This window comes from Ambystoma mexicanum, chromosome 10 (assembly GCF_040938575.1).
Source record: "Ambystoma mexicanum isolate Mex_15411 chromosome 10, UKY_AmexF1_1, whole genome shotgun sequence".
In the NCBI taxonomy this organism is placed as follows: Eukaryota; Metazoa; Chordata; class Amphibia; order Caudata; family Ambystomatidae; genus Ambystoma; species Ambystoma mexicanum.
The window spans coordinates 65,770,005-65,784,075 of NC_090932.1; the positions used below are offsets into that span (position 1 = coordinate 65,770,005).

Sequence of the window (14,071 nt, forward strand, 5' to 3'; positions counted from 1 at the left end):
GGGTAGTTTTGGTCCTCCCTCCATGCCATTTGAAGTGAGTCACTTTGATTTCATTGAGATGGAGCGTTGCGAGAACTACAAATATGTGCTGGTGGTAATTTGTGCTTTTAGTAAATGGGTTGAGGCCTACCCACCAAAACACTGTACAGCTATGTCTACAGCCAAATCCATGTTGAAGGAGTACTTCCCCAGGTTTGGGTTGCCAAGAGTAATTTGGTCCGCCAATGGCCCGCATTTTGTTGCAGCAGTAATACTGCAAATATGCACAGGCCTGCAAATTGACAAATGTTTTCACTCAGCGAGGCATGCTCAGGGTCCCTGACTTGTGGAACGTCACAACAGTATTCTGAAGAATAAACTTGCAAAAATATGCACCCAAAGCAAATTGAAATGGCCAGATACCTTGCCCTTAGCCTTACTCTCAATGCGGACAACCGCACAATCAAGAACAGGTCTCTCCCCATATGAGATCATCATGCGGAGGCCCGCGAACGTATGGAATGTACCTAGGCCCAGGAAGTTGAGTGACATAGAATACCCTCTGTTGGCCGATTACTGTTATCAATTGACTCAAAACTTGCGTTTGATTAATCAGCAGGTGGGAGAGGCTCTTCCTGCCAAATACGAAGGGCCAGGTCATTGTCTGCAGCCAGGGGACTGTGTCCTTACGAAAAACTTTGATTGAAGAAACTGCCTTGAACCTCGGTGGAAGGGCCCCTTCCAGGTCCTCCTGGCCACGCAGACTGCAGTACGTGTCGAAGGCCGAAAGCACTGGATCCATGCCACACACGTTAAGAGGATCCTGCTTCCTCTGCCTTACGACAAGTGGGACGACAAAGACATCGATGACTCCATCTCCCAGAATGCATCAGCACTGATCGACTTGCAGAATGCCAAGCTTGAGTTGAATCTACTTCCTGAGCCTGAAGGGCCTGGGGAGCTTGCAGCACCATCTTTGCTGCCTTCTTTATATTCTGCATCATCCTCCTGCAATGCTGTCGCTGCATCTGCATATGTTCCTGGACACAACAGTATTTTCTTTTCTGATCACTCCCTGCCTGGTGCAACCAGGTACAATCTGCGACCATGTGACGAGAAGAATTCTACAACTTTGCAGTAGCCTTTATCTTTAGCCCTGCCACTTGAAGGACTGGGGAGAAGGGCTAGTGAAAGGGAACGTATGAGCGAGAAGGAGGCACTGACACGCGCTTTCCGGGTGCTTTTTGAAGGTGTACGGTCCTTGTGGGGACAAGCAAGGTCATTGTTCTGACACCTCTGTGATCTACTTGCGTTCTGATTGAACCAACGAATTGAAGGATACCTGAATCACGCCAGCCCCCTCATCAACCCTCTGCTGGAAGTTCGAAAGAGGTCAAGGGGTTGGCAAGGACAGACAAGCTGCCTCTACAGACAAGAATAACAGTGCGATCAGATGCTGCCTATGAAGAAACTGTAAGAGTTCGACAGCGAAGCTCTAAAATGGACGCTGAGAAACTTTTAGAGAACTATGCCTCTGTCTGGGGCCGCCCGTACAGACAATGCTGATGACCAATTTGATGAAGTTAGACATGTGCAAATGAAACGATGGTCTTTGAAGGGCAAATGTATATTGATCATGGTATTTGCATGTGTTGCAATAGCTCTGATAATCCTGTTATGGTATTTGGAGCACTTACACCCGCTTGATGCTATGTTACCAACTATGGGCACGACCACAATGGTTACCCCACACGTCCTTTCTCATACTCTCCATCCTCGGGACGTTAAACATAGAGGGGGTTATGACAACAACACCCTCTTGCTGATAATGAAAGCCACACATACCATCCTGAACAAAACAAACTGCTGGGTTTGCTCACATCTACCACAGCATGGGGAGAGAGGGCTGGGTTGGTAAATATATCCTCTCCCTCTGACTACTGCCTGTTATGCCTCTCTTTAGGGTGTTATTTTTTGGAAGATGGAATGGTAGTGCTACAGGCAACTTCAATGGTACTAACATTAATGCCTTTGAGAGACTTTTATTAACACCATTGGGTTGTTCGATATTTTCTGACAAAAGCAAACCAAACATTGCATCCACCAGACCTGTTGATAGGATTTCCAGACCCTATCAATCTATGATCACTTTCAAGATGGCTCCCGTGGGCAACAGAGATGCCATACCACCCTCCTACACAATAAACCATAGCCCACACTCGCCAAATGGGAAATTTTGATGGGTGCGCAAATACTGCTGTCTTAGGGCATGAAGACAGACCATTGTACATAGGAGGTCCCATTTATTTTGTATGCAGGGATGAGGCATACCCATGGTTACCCAGGGATTGGGGAGGTACCTGCTACTTGGGGATACTCTTGCCAGGAGTATATCGTGCAACTACTTCCGAAATTTCCAAAGCACGCCCCAGGTGGCAGACAGATGGTGATACAGCGTGGGAAATTTTTGCCGATCTGGCAAAATCTTTTGTACCCTTCTGGGGAAAGGCAATCAAGTCGTACAACATTAGGAGATTGGCCAGAGTACTGGAGAAGACGATCAATGAAACAACAGACATCATGTATAATATGACATTAGAGCAAAAGGCAATCAGGCTGGTGGCCCTTCAAAATAGGATGGTGCTTGACGTCATCCTAGCGGAGCGTGGTGGTGTATGAACATTAGTGGGGTCCGCGTGTTGTGTTTTCACACCTGACTCCTCCCCTACAATATTTAAAGCAATAAAAAGGTTGCATCTACTAAGTACAAACATTCATGTCCCCAAGGGTGATTGGAACATAGGTGACTGGTTCTGGGACATGCTAAGATCCTGGGGTTGGAAGATATTTTCATTCTTGGACATACTACTCAGTGTCGCACTATTCTGTTGTTGCTGCGTGCAGTGTCTACCCGCCATTTGAAACCCGAACTGTCCCAAATCACCAACAATGCAATGGTAGCACAAGATGCCACGATTAAAGACTTCATGCCCAATGACATTTTCGATGAGAATGATTAGGTTGTTCCGATGACAACAGCTCAGACACTTGGTCTCGGGAAGATGCAGTTTTGGGGTGATTCTCTTGGCCTAGGCCAAAAGGAGGCTTTGTTGAAATATAAATGCAACTATGCCGTCTGATTATATGTTGGTCTAAGCCACTAGTATCACTTTTTGCATCATGAAACAATGTCACAACATGTGAACCTGAAAATCCTTGCTTGAGAAGCCATTTTGTGTAAAGAGACCATTTTGAGTTTTTGTTCTGCTCTCTGCTCATTGCATATATATATGCTGGTTTTCAGCTTGAGCACAGTAACCGACAGCTGCTTGAACCTTGAGTTGCTTACATAGTTAGGAATGCCAGGCTGCCACATGATTGGTTTTGTCTTATAATGAGAGAACCTTGAAGCTGTACATAGACATGAATAATCTGCAAACCCCGGTACCGCTCTGTCTAGTTAGGCCTTTATAGCAGGCAGCTAAAAAGAATTATACATGGCTGTATGTGCTCCCTCGCGGGAGTTGTTATTCATTTCTGCTTGAGAACTGTCTGACCTTAGCACAGAAAGATAACATTGGATGGCAAGACAATGAATGCCACCTCAATATAGGGAACATGATATGTTTTCCACCATCCAGATGCACCCGGTTCTCAGATAGTAAATTGTCTTGGCACTGGCAGCAAGAGTGTAGAATGTTTTGGTATAATGAATTACGCAGTAACCCCTTGAACCCTAGCCTGATGATGTTTGGACAAAGGAGGCCAGGCAATGCCTTCTAATGCTGTGAAGTTTGCTATATATGTGCCTGTTATACTTGTGTTCTCTCTCTCTCTCCCCAAAGTGTCCTTTACACATCGTGGGGCGCTGAGATCCATTTGATCAAATGCTAATATTGAATAAATATATTTGACTTTGGATCCTCGTGACTGGCGTGTCATTAGTATATGGTTGGATGCCTTAATTTCGGTCTTTGATCCGTCACTATGACATGACAATTGTATTGCAGTTTTCTAGTTTAATGTCACTGTGTAAAAAGGTCAGTCATTGGACACAAGTTCTTGAGAATCATCGCAACATTCTGAACAACAGAGTACAGCTACAATTAAGTAAGATTTAATTTACCTGTTGCAATTTTATTTGCTGAAATACTGACCTGTGTACGTTACAACAGAACTGCTCTTCCCTTTAGATGAGCCATCTCCAGCCACAGCTGAGACAAGAAATGTGTACAGATTCCCAGGTATCAGATTAGAGATGGACAATGAGTTATCATAGACTGTCTGACTGGAGGCAGGAACTCCTAATACTTCGACCACGTAGTAACTTTTGTTGCCAGTAGGAGGGAGCCAGCTCAGAGACACTGAATTGATGGAGATGGCACTGAAGTTCAGGTTGTTGGTTATATTGGGTACTGCAAATAAGGAAAACTCAATGAATATGCAATTGTTTTCTTTTTATTCTTTCTTAAATGTATTAAGTGGCCATTTCTTTATACAAATAGGTTTTAACATGTAACCCATCCCATCCCCCCTATCCACATCTCATTAGTATACTACATTTGTCTGTTCACCCAAATCAGTGATACACAATGACAATCTATGCAAGACCACTTAGATTACACGCAATACATAGCAGACTTTTCTAGGATAACAGGTCAAGATATAGACCCTAGAGGGGCAATGAGACAGTAATCTCCATCATCAGAGAAAAGATCATACAATCTTTGCATTCTAGCTCAATCATGGCATTTATTCCATCGGACCTAACAGCAGCATTTAACCCTGAAAAATACGCCCAATACCTAAAAATGACTAAACACACTGTGGGAATCAATGGAAGGGCCCTCAAATGGGTACCTAAAGCTCATCCCAAGTTAGAGTAAGAGATTTCAGATTGATACCTTTTAACCTCAAAGGAGAAACTCCTCAATGCTCCATTCTCTCCCTTTGCCTCTTCAATACCTGTGACAAAGCTCTAACGTCCCTAATTAAAGACTTTCTGTTGGATTTAAAATTCTCAAAGAAAATTTTCATATTGCTGTCAGCATAAAAGCCAATCAGGTCACCAAGTTCAATATTGCCACAAGTCTTCAATGATTACAAGACTGCATGATTGATAAACTGTGGCTTAACGCTGAAAAGAACAGAAATTATTTGATTTGCAATACCTACTTTCACACCTCTTTATTCTTTCATGGCTGGCCTCAATGGGCCCTTCAACTTTATAAGTTGGACGTGTAAAACACATTGGTATCCTTCACGACGCTGAACTGCCTTTAACTCTACATTTAAATGAAATGACACAGAAACCCTCCTACGAGCTCTATCTAGTGAGACACATTTGGTTTTACTTAGCAATGGTACACAAGATGGTGTTAAACTGGGCAATAGTTGTATGTAATGTTGAGACCTGTAAGAGATTTGCTTTAGTCCCGAACAAGTCATTGATTAGTGAGCAGCAACTTATCTAAAAGAGAGGTGCTAGAATGAACTTGGGTTTCAAAATCGGTGTCTCTTTAGCTCCTGTAACTAAAGCGTTGCACTGGGTTCCTGTAAAAGCAAGGATTAAAGGAAAAGTACCCTGTGTCATACACCACACTCTACCCGCTGCCTGGTTTAAGCACCTCTACACGTACTTGCAAATACACAATCCTGTAAAATTCTCCAGAACAGCCGGTAATAATAGATTCTCACCAATTAATTACAAACTGTTAACCAAAGGCAGAGTATCATTTGTCATAATGGCTCCCACCATCAGGAATAACTCACCACAAGGTCTAAGATTTAAAGAGGACTACATTGCTTCAAGGAAAAAACTTAAAACAAGTTTTTTTGAGGAAAGCCTTTCAGGCTCAGAGTGATAAAGGACACAATGACAATGGCTCCGCTCTACTTCTTTGAAGAGCTGCTAGTGCCAAGAAAAGGTTAGATGGACTGATGAATGATGATACCTCTGGTTAGAATCCTTTCTCTACAGATCCTACCCCTGGTGACTGTGCTGAGTAATCTTCAAGTTACACGTTTGCTCTTACACTATCCTGTACTTTGTAGGCGTGTTATGCTGGATTGTACACTGTTAATGCCCTGAATGTATTTTCATAGGCTCGGTCTATGCACCTGTTTATAACTACTTCTGGTGAGCTTTGCATGGGTTTACTGCAATAAGGTACCAATAACAACTATACATCTATATTGTGCCTCTCTTATGATTCCAACGTGTAAGAGAAGAGAACCTTAAAAGCAATGTAGGGTGCTCCTTAGAGAAGCTCTCATCAAACAGAGACAAAGGGAGTCCAAAGAACATGACCACACAGTTCAATACTGGTTGTGCACCTGAGTGTTTAGCATCTAGGCATTGGGTGATGTACCCTGTACATACAAAAAAAGAGTCTCTGGTGTTTTCCTAGGAGTCCCTGATCAAGAATCAGCATGAGTCATGCACTCATGTTCCTATATCCTGAAGTCAAGAAGTGTGAAAGAATCCTGTCACATGGCAATTCTATTTCTGTATTCCAGTTTAATGTCACTGCGTGAAAAGGTCAGTCATTGGACACAATTTCTTGTGAATCCTCTCAACATTCTGAACAACAGAGTACAGCTAAAATGAAGTAAGATTTCATTTACTTGTTGCAATTTTATTTGCTGAAATACTGACCTGTGTACGTTACAACAGAACTGCTCTTCCCTTTAGATGAGCCATCTCCAGCCACAGCTGAGACAAGAAATGTGTAGAGATTCCCAGGTATCAGATTAGAGATGGACAATGAGTTATCATAGACTGTCTGACTGGAGGCAGGAACTCCTAATACTTCCACCACATAGTAACTTTTGTTGCCAGTAGGAGGGAGCCAGCTCAGAGACACTGAATCGATGGAGACGGCACTGATGTTCAGGTTGTTGGTTATATTGGGTACTGCAAAAAAGGAAAACCCAGTGAATATGCAATTGTTTTCTTTTTATTCTTTCTTAAATGTATTAAGTGGCATTTCTTTATACATATAGGTTTTAACATGTAACCCAACCTATCCCCCTACCCACATCTCATTAGTATACTACATTTGTCTGTACACCCAATTCAGTGATACACAATGACAATCTATGCAAGACCACTTAGATTACACGCAATACATAGCAGACCTTTCTATTGTACCTCTCTTATGATTCCAAAGTGTAAGAGAAGAGAACCTTAAAAGCAATGTAAGGTGCTGCTTAGAGAAGCTTTCATCAAACAGAGGCAAAGGGAGTCCAAAGAGCATGACCACACAGTTCAATACCGGATGAGCGCCTGGATGTTTAGCATCTAGGCATTGGGTGATGTACCCTGTACATACAAAAAAAGAGTCTCTGGTATTTTTATAGGATTCCCTGATCAAGAATCGGCATAAGTCATCCACTCATGTTCCCATATCCTGAAGTCAGGAAGCCGGAAATAATCCTATCACATAGCAATTGTATTGCTGTTTTCTAGTTTAAAGTTACTGTGTGAAAAAGTCAGCCATTGGACACAATTGCTTGTGAATTCTCTCAACATTCTGAACAACAGGGTACAGCTACACTGAAGTAAGATTACATTTACCTTTTGCAATTTTATTTGCTGTAATACTGACCTGTGCATGTTACAACAGAACTGCTCTTCCCTTTGGATGAACCATCTCCAGCCACAGCTGAGACAAGAAATGTGTACAGATTCCCAGGTATCAGATTAGAGATGGACAATGAGTTATCATAGACTGTCTGACTGGAGGCAGGAACTCCTAATACTTCGACCACGTAGTAACTTTTGTTGCCAGTAGGAGGGAGCCAGCTCAGAGACACTGAATTGATGGAGATGGCACTGAAGTTCAGGTTGTTGGTTATATTGGGTACTGCAAATAAGGAAAACCCAATGAATATGCAATTGTTTTCTTCTTATCCTTTCTTAAATGTATTAAGTGGCAATTGTTTATACATACAGGTTTTAACATGTAACCCAACCTATCCCCCTCCCCACTTCTCATTAGTATACTACATTTGTCTGTACACCCTATTCAGTGATACACAATGACAATCTATACAAGACCACTTAGATTACACGCAATACATAACAGACTTTACTAGGATAACAAATCATGATATAGACCCTGTAGGGGCACTGAGACAATTATCCCATTCATCAGAGAAAAAATAGTAACATCTTTCCATTCTAGCTCAAACATGGCGCCTATTCCATCAGACCTAGCATCAGCATTCAACCCTGAAAAACACGCCCACTACCTAAAAATGACTAAACACACTGTACGAATCAAAGGAAGGGCCCTCACATGGCTACCTTTAATCCTAAACCGGAGTTCAGCCCCAGTTAGAGTAAGAGATTTCAGATCCATACCTTTTACCCTCAAAGAGGAAACCCCTCAATGCTTCATTCTCTCCCTTTGCCTCTTCAATACCTGTGACAAAGCTCTAACGTCCCTAATCAAAGCATTTTTGTTGGATTTAAAATTCTCACAAGAAAATTCTCAAATTGCTGTCAGCATAAAAGCCAATCAGGTCACCAAGTTCAATATTGCCACAAGTCTTCAATGATTACAAGACTGCATGATTGATAAACTGTGGCTTAACGCTGAAAAGAACAGAAATGATCTTATTTGCAATACCTACGTTCACACCTCTTTACTCTTTCATGGCTGGCCTCAATGGGCCCTTCAACATTTACAAGTTAGAAGTTTAAAGCAAATTGGGATATTTCATGATGCTGACCTGCCTTTCACTCAAGATTTAAAGGAAATGGCAATGAAAGCCCCCCTACCTGCTCTACCTAGTGAGCAGTGCCGTCGCCTGGAATCAAATTTAGGAAGGGCACAGAGGGGGCCAAAGACAAAAGTAGGGGGGCACAGACAAAAGTAGGGGGAGAACATGGTCACTACTCGTCTTAGGTAGGGAGGACCGAAGGGGGGGTGCACAGGGTTTCACAGGGGAGTGCCCTGGCCCCCCCCAGGCACCCGCTAGCGACGCCACTGCTAGTGAGACACATACAATGTTACTTAGCAATGGTACACAAGATTGTGTTAAACAGGGCAATAGTTGTATGTAATCTTGAGACCTGTAAGAGATTTGCTTTAGTCCCGAACAAGTCATTGATTAGTGAGCAGCAATTTATCTAGAAGAGAGGTGCTAGAATGAACTTGGGATTCAAAATCGGGGTCCCTTTAGCTCCTGGAACTAAAGCGTTGCACTGGGTTCCTGTAAAAGCAAGGATTAAAGGACAAGTACTCCACACCACCCACCACACTCTACACTCTGCTTGGCTTAAGCACCTCTACACGTACTTGCAAATACACAATCCTGGAAAATATCGAAGGAGCAGACGGTAATGATAAACTCTCGCCAGTCAATAACAAACTGTTACCCAAGGGCAGAGGATCATTTGTGCGTAATGGCTTCCACCATCAGGAACAACTCACCACAAGGTCTAAGATTTGAAGAGGACTACATTGCTTCCAGGAAATAATTTTAAATACATTTTTTAAGGAAAGCCTTTCAGGCTCAGAGTGATAAAGGATGCGATGACAGAGGCTCCTCTATACTTCTTTGAAGAACTGCCAGTGCCAAGAAAAGGTTAGATGGACTGTAGCATGGTGATACCTCTGGTTAGAATCCTTTCTGTACAGATCCTACCCCTGATGACTGCGGAGTCAATTTCAACTGATAAGTTTGCTGCACCTTCTTAGGCGTATTATGCGGGAATGTACACTGTTAATGCTCTGAATGTATTGTCATAGGCTCTGTCTATCCACATTTTCATCGCCATTTTTGGTGTTCTTTGCATGGGTTTACTGCAATAAGTTGCAAAACAACTACACCTTTATATGTGCATCTCTAATGATTCCAAAGGGTAAGAGAAGAGAACCTTAAATGTAATGTAGGGTACTGCATAGAGAAGCTCTCATCAAACAGAGGCAAAGGGAGTCCAAAGTGCATGACCACACAGTTCAATACCGGATGAGCGCTTGAATGTTTAGTACGTAGGCATTGGGTGCTGTAACCTTTACCTACAAAAAAAGAGTCTCTGGTATTTTTCATAGGATTCCCTGATCAAGAATCGGCATAAGTCATCCACTCATGTTCCCATATCCTGAAGTCAGGAAGCGGGAAATAATCCTATGACATAGCAATTGTATTGCTGTTTCTATTGTAATGTCACTGTGTGAAAAAGTCAGTCCTTAGACACAATTTCTTGTGAATTCTCTCAACATTCTGAACAACACAGTACAGATACAGTGAAGTAAGATTTCATTTACCTTTTGTAAATGTATTTGCTGAAATACTGACCTGTGTACGTTACAACAGAACTGCTCTTCCCTTTGAATAAGCCATCTCCAGCCACAGCTGAGACAAGAAATGTGTACAGATTCCCAGGTATCAGATTAGAGATGGACAATGAGTTATCGTAGAGTGTCCGACTGTAGGCAGGAACTCCTAATACTTCCACTGCATAGGAACTTTTGTTGCCAGTAGGAGGGAGCCAGGTCAGAGACACTGAATCGATGGAGACGGCACTGATGTTCAGGTTGTTGGTTATATTGGGTACTGCAAATAAGGAAAACCCAATCAATATGCAATTGTTTTCTTTTCTTCTTTCTTAAATGTATTAAGTGGCCATTTCTTATATATATATATATATATATATATATATATGGGATACATTACTCACCGTAATCGTATTTCTGATGCTTGTATCTGCTTAGATTCACATGCTGTGCATAGGCCGACATCAAGTGGAAGCTGCAGAGTATTACAGTTTGTTTTTCGAAACTCGAAAATGGGCGTCGACACAGGGCGTGCCAGTAATACTATCCCTAGTGTGATGTCCACTGTACCCAAAATCCCTCACGAGTCTAGGATCCTCAGATTGTATTTTTTCTGACATGAGGTAGCATGAGGAGTAGCGTGAGTACAGATAATCCAAGCAGATAGACAGAAAGGTAAGACTACAAGCAATCATGCGCCTTCTCTCGGAGGGGAGGAAGGGTGGGTCGCATGTGAACCTAAGCAGATACAAGCATCAGAAATACGATTACGGTGAGTAATGTATCCCTTCTGAGGCTTGTGGAATCTGCTTAGATCACATGCTGTACATAGATTAGCGAGCAGTACCAGAAGAAGGAGGTGGGATGTGAGAAGGGTCATGAGCAAATAAGTGTCTTAGAACCGCTTGTCCCATTTGTGTATCTGCCTTGGAATGGGTGTAAATGCAGTAATGCTGAGTAAAAGTGTGAAGAGAGCCCAAGTAGCTGCTTTGCAAATGGTGTCAAGGGGTACATTTGCAATGAAAGCCAGAGTGGCCCCAATGCCTCTAGTAGAGTGGGCCCTTGGCGTAAAAGGCAGAGTCTTTTCAGAGAGTGAGTAACACAGCTGGATACAGTTAATAATCCACTTCGAGATGGCACCTTTAGAGACGCGATCCCCCTCTCTGCCTGTAGCTACGGAGACAAACAGTTGATCTGTTTTCCTTAGCTGTCTTGTTTTATTTACATAGTAGAGGACCGCCCTATGCACATCTAGGGTGTGTAGTTTCACCTCAGCCGAGCTTTGCGGGTTCTGGAAGAAAGCCGGAAGCTCGATGGACTGATTTACATGGAATTTTGATATAAATTTAGGTGAGAACCTAGGGTGTGTGCGTAAAACCAGTTTGTCTTTATGGATAGTAAAGAGGGATCCTGCACTGACAGAGCCTGAATTTCACTGACCCTTCTTATAGAAGTAATAGCTACTAGGAAGGCCGTTTTATAAGTCAGGTGTTTGAGACTGCTTTTATGCATGGGTTCGAAAGGGGGGCCCATGAGCTTGGCTAGCACCACATTAAGGTCCCACCCTGGTGGTGGGTATGAAATAGGAGGGTGAAGTCTCTTTACTCCTTCCATGAAGGCTTTAACTACTGGTACGTTCCACCACGAAACCTTGCTATGGGAAGTGGTGTAAGCCGAGAGGGCTGCCAGGTGTACTTTCAATGAGTTAAAAACCAATCCTGCATCTAGCAGGTGGAGCATGTATGTAACAATAGTGGAAGGAGTGCAATCAACTGGGTTGATTTGTCTACTCTGGCACCAGATAACGAACCTCTTCCACTTGTCAAAGTAACAGTGCCTTGTGTTTGGTTTCCTAGATTCCTTTAGGATGTCCATACACCTCTGTTGCAAATTGAGGTGTCCAAACTCTATGACCTCAGGAGCCATGCTGCCAGGTTCATTGAGTTGGGTTGCTGGTGCACTGTTTGACCTTGATGCTGGGACAGTAGGTTGTACCAGGCTGGAAGTTTGATGGGCTCGCACACCGCCATCCTGCGTAGGTGTGGGAACCACGGTTGTCTTGCCCACATGGGAGTAACTAGGACGAGCGTCATTGATTCCCTGTTCATCTTGTTCACCACTTTCCTGATTAGAGGAGTTGGTGGAAAAGCGTACGCAAACATCCCTGACCAGTTCATCCACAGGGCGTTCCCCTGGGAGTCTGGTTGGGGGAACCTGGATGCAAATCCTGGGCATTGTCTGTTTTCGCTTGTGGCGAATAAGTCTATAGTGGGGAAACCCCACTGAGAGAAGAGATCTTCTACGACCTCTCTGTGAAGAACCCATTCGTGTTCCTCTGGGAGGGAATCTCTGCTCAGAGCATCCGCTAGGGAATTGAGCTCCCCTGGAACATGTTGTGATGACAGGAAGATGTTCCGCCTGAGTGCCCATATCCAGATTTTCTGGGCAAGCTTAGACAGATTTGGTGAGCGAGTCCCTCCTTGCTTGTTCAGGTAGAACATGGCTGTAGTGCTGTCCGTCCGGATTTGCACTGACAGGTTTAGTAGATGGGGCTCGAACGCCTGAAGCGCTCTGAATACTGCCAGAAGCTCTAGCAGGTTGATGTGGTTCTTGGCCACTGAGTGAGACCAGAGACCCTGAGCTGTGTGGTGAAGATGGTGAGCTCCCCACCCCGTCAGACATGCATCTGTAGTGACTACTGCCTGTACTTCGGGATCGTAAAAGGGTTTCCCCTGTGCGAGATTCTCTCTTGTCCACCAGTGAAGGCTTTGTACCAGTGTTGGCGAAATGACCACTAGATCGTCCCACTGACCACTTGCCTGAGACCACTGTTTCGCCAACCATACCTGCATGGGACACATGCGCAGGCGCACATGGGGGACCAGGTAAATGCATGACGCCATCATGCCCAGTAAACGCATTGCTTTGCGTACCGTTATTTGTTGACCGGACTGATAATGCGGAATTTTCAGTAGTATATTCCGAATTCTTTCTTCTGAAGGAAAGGTCAACCCCTCCTGGGTATCTAGGATTGCTCCTAGGAATTGTTTTGAGGTGCTTGGAACCATGCTTGACTTCTTCTCGTTGATTGAGAAGCCTAACTCGTGTAGGAGGTCGATAGTTCTTTGAATGTTTGTCCTGCAAATTCCTGGGGTTTCCCCCGTTATGAGCCAGTCGTCCAGATAAGGGTACACTGGGATTGCCTCCCTGCGTCGGTGTGCAGCCGCCACCGCCAGTACCTTGGTGAATACCCTTGGTGCTGAAGCTATCCCAAAGGGCAGTACCTTGAATTGGTAGTGGCGACTGTCCACCTTGAAGCGCAAGTACTTTCTGTGCGCTGGGAACATGGAAATATGAAAATAAGCATCTTTCATATCCAAGGTTGCCATGTAATCCCCCTTTTTCAGGAGGGGGATTACCTCTTGTAGCGTGGTCATACAAAATTTTTGGGGCTTGACATACTTGTTGGCAGGCCGTAAGTCCAATACTGGGCGCATTGTCAAGTCTTTCTTTGGCACAAGGAAGTAAGTTGAATAAATACCCTTGTTTACCTGTGTCCCGGGACGAGTTCTATCGCGTCCTTTCGTAGAAGAATGGCGATATCCTCGAGGAGAATCTTCTGATGTTCTAAGGAGTGTACTCTTTGTCGTGGAGGATGGTTCTGGGGACGCTGCAGTAGCTCTATACAATATCCTGTGGATACTGTTGACAGCACCCATCTGTCTGATGTGATCCCTTCCCAAGCCTGGGTGAAGTTTGAAATGCGTCCCCCTACTGGGGTTGCGTGAGAAGGGACCCTGAAC

General features: G+C 43.8%; 1 protein-coding gene across 1 annotated transcript in view; it reads right to left on the minus strand.

The window, feature by feature from the left end:
* LOC138492813 (tenascin-X-like) overlaps positions 1–14,071 on the minus strand; it is a 759,772-nt gene that overhangs the window by 122,482 nt on the left and 623,219 nt on the right. Inside the window, exons 35-38 of the mRNA XM_069620166.1 lie at positions 10,291–10,548; positions 7,590–7,847; positions 6,638–6,895; positions 4,137–4,394 (exon numbers count right to left, since the gene is read on the minus strand). Coding sequence (XP_069476267.1) covers positions 4,137–4,394; positions 6,638–6,895; positions 7,590–7,847; positions 10,291–10,548 — 1,032 coding nt within the window. The remainder of the gene's footprint in view (positions 1–4,136; positions 4,395–6,637; positions 6,896–7,589; positions 7,848–10,290; positions 10,549–14,071) is intronic.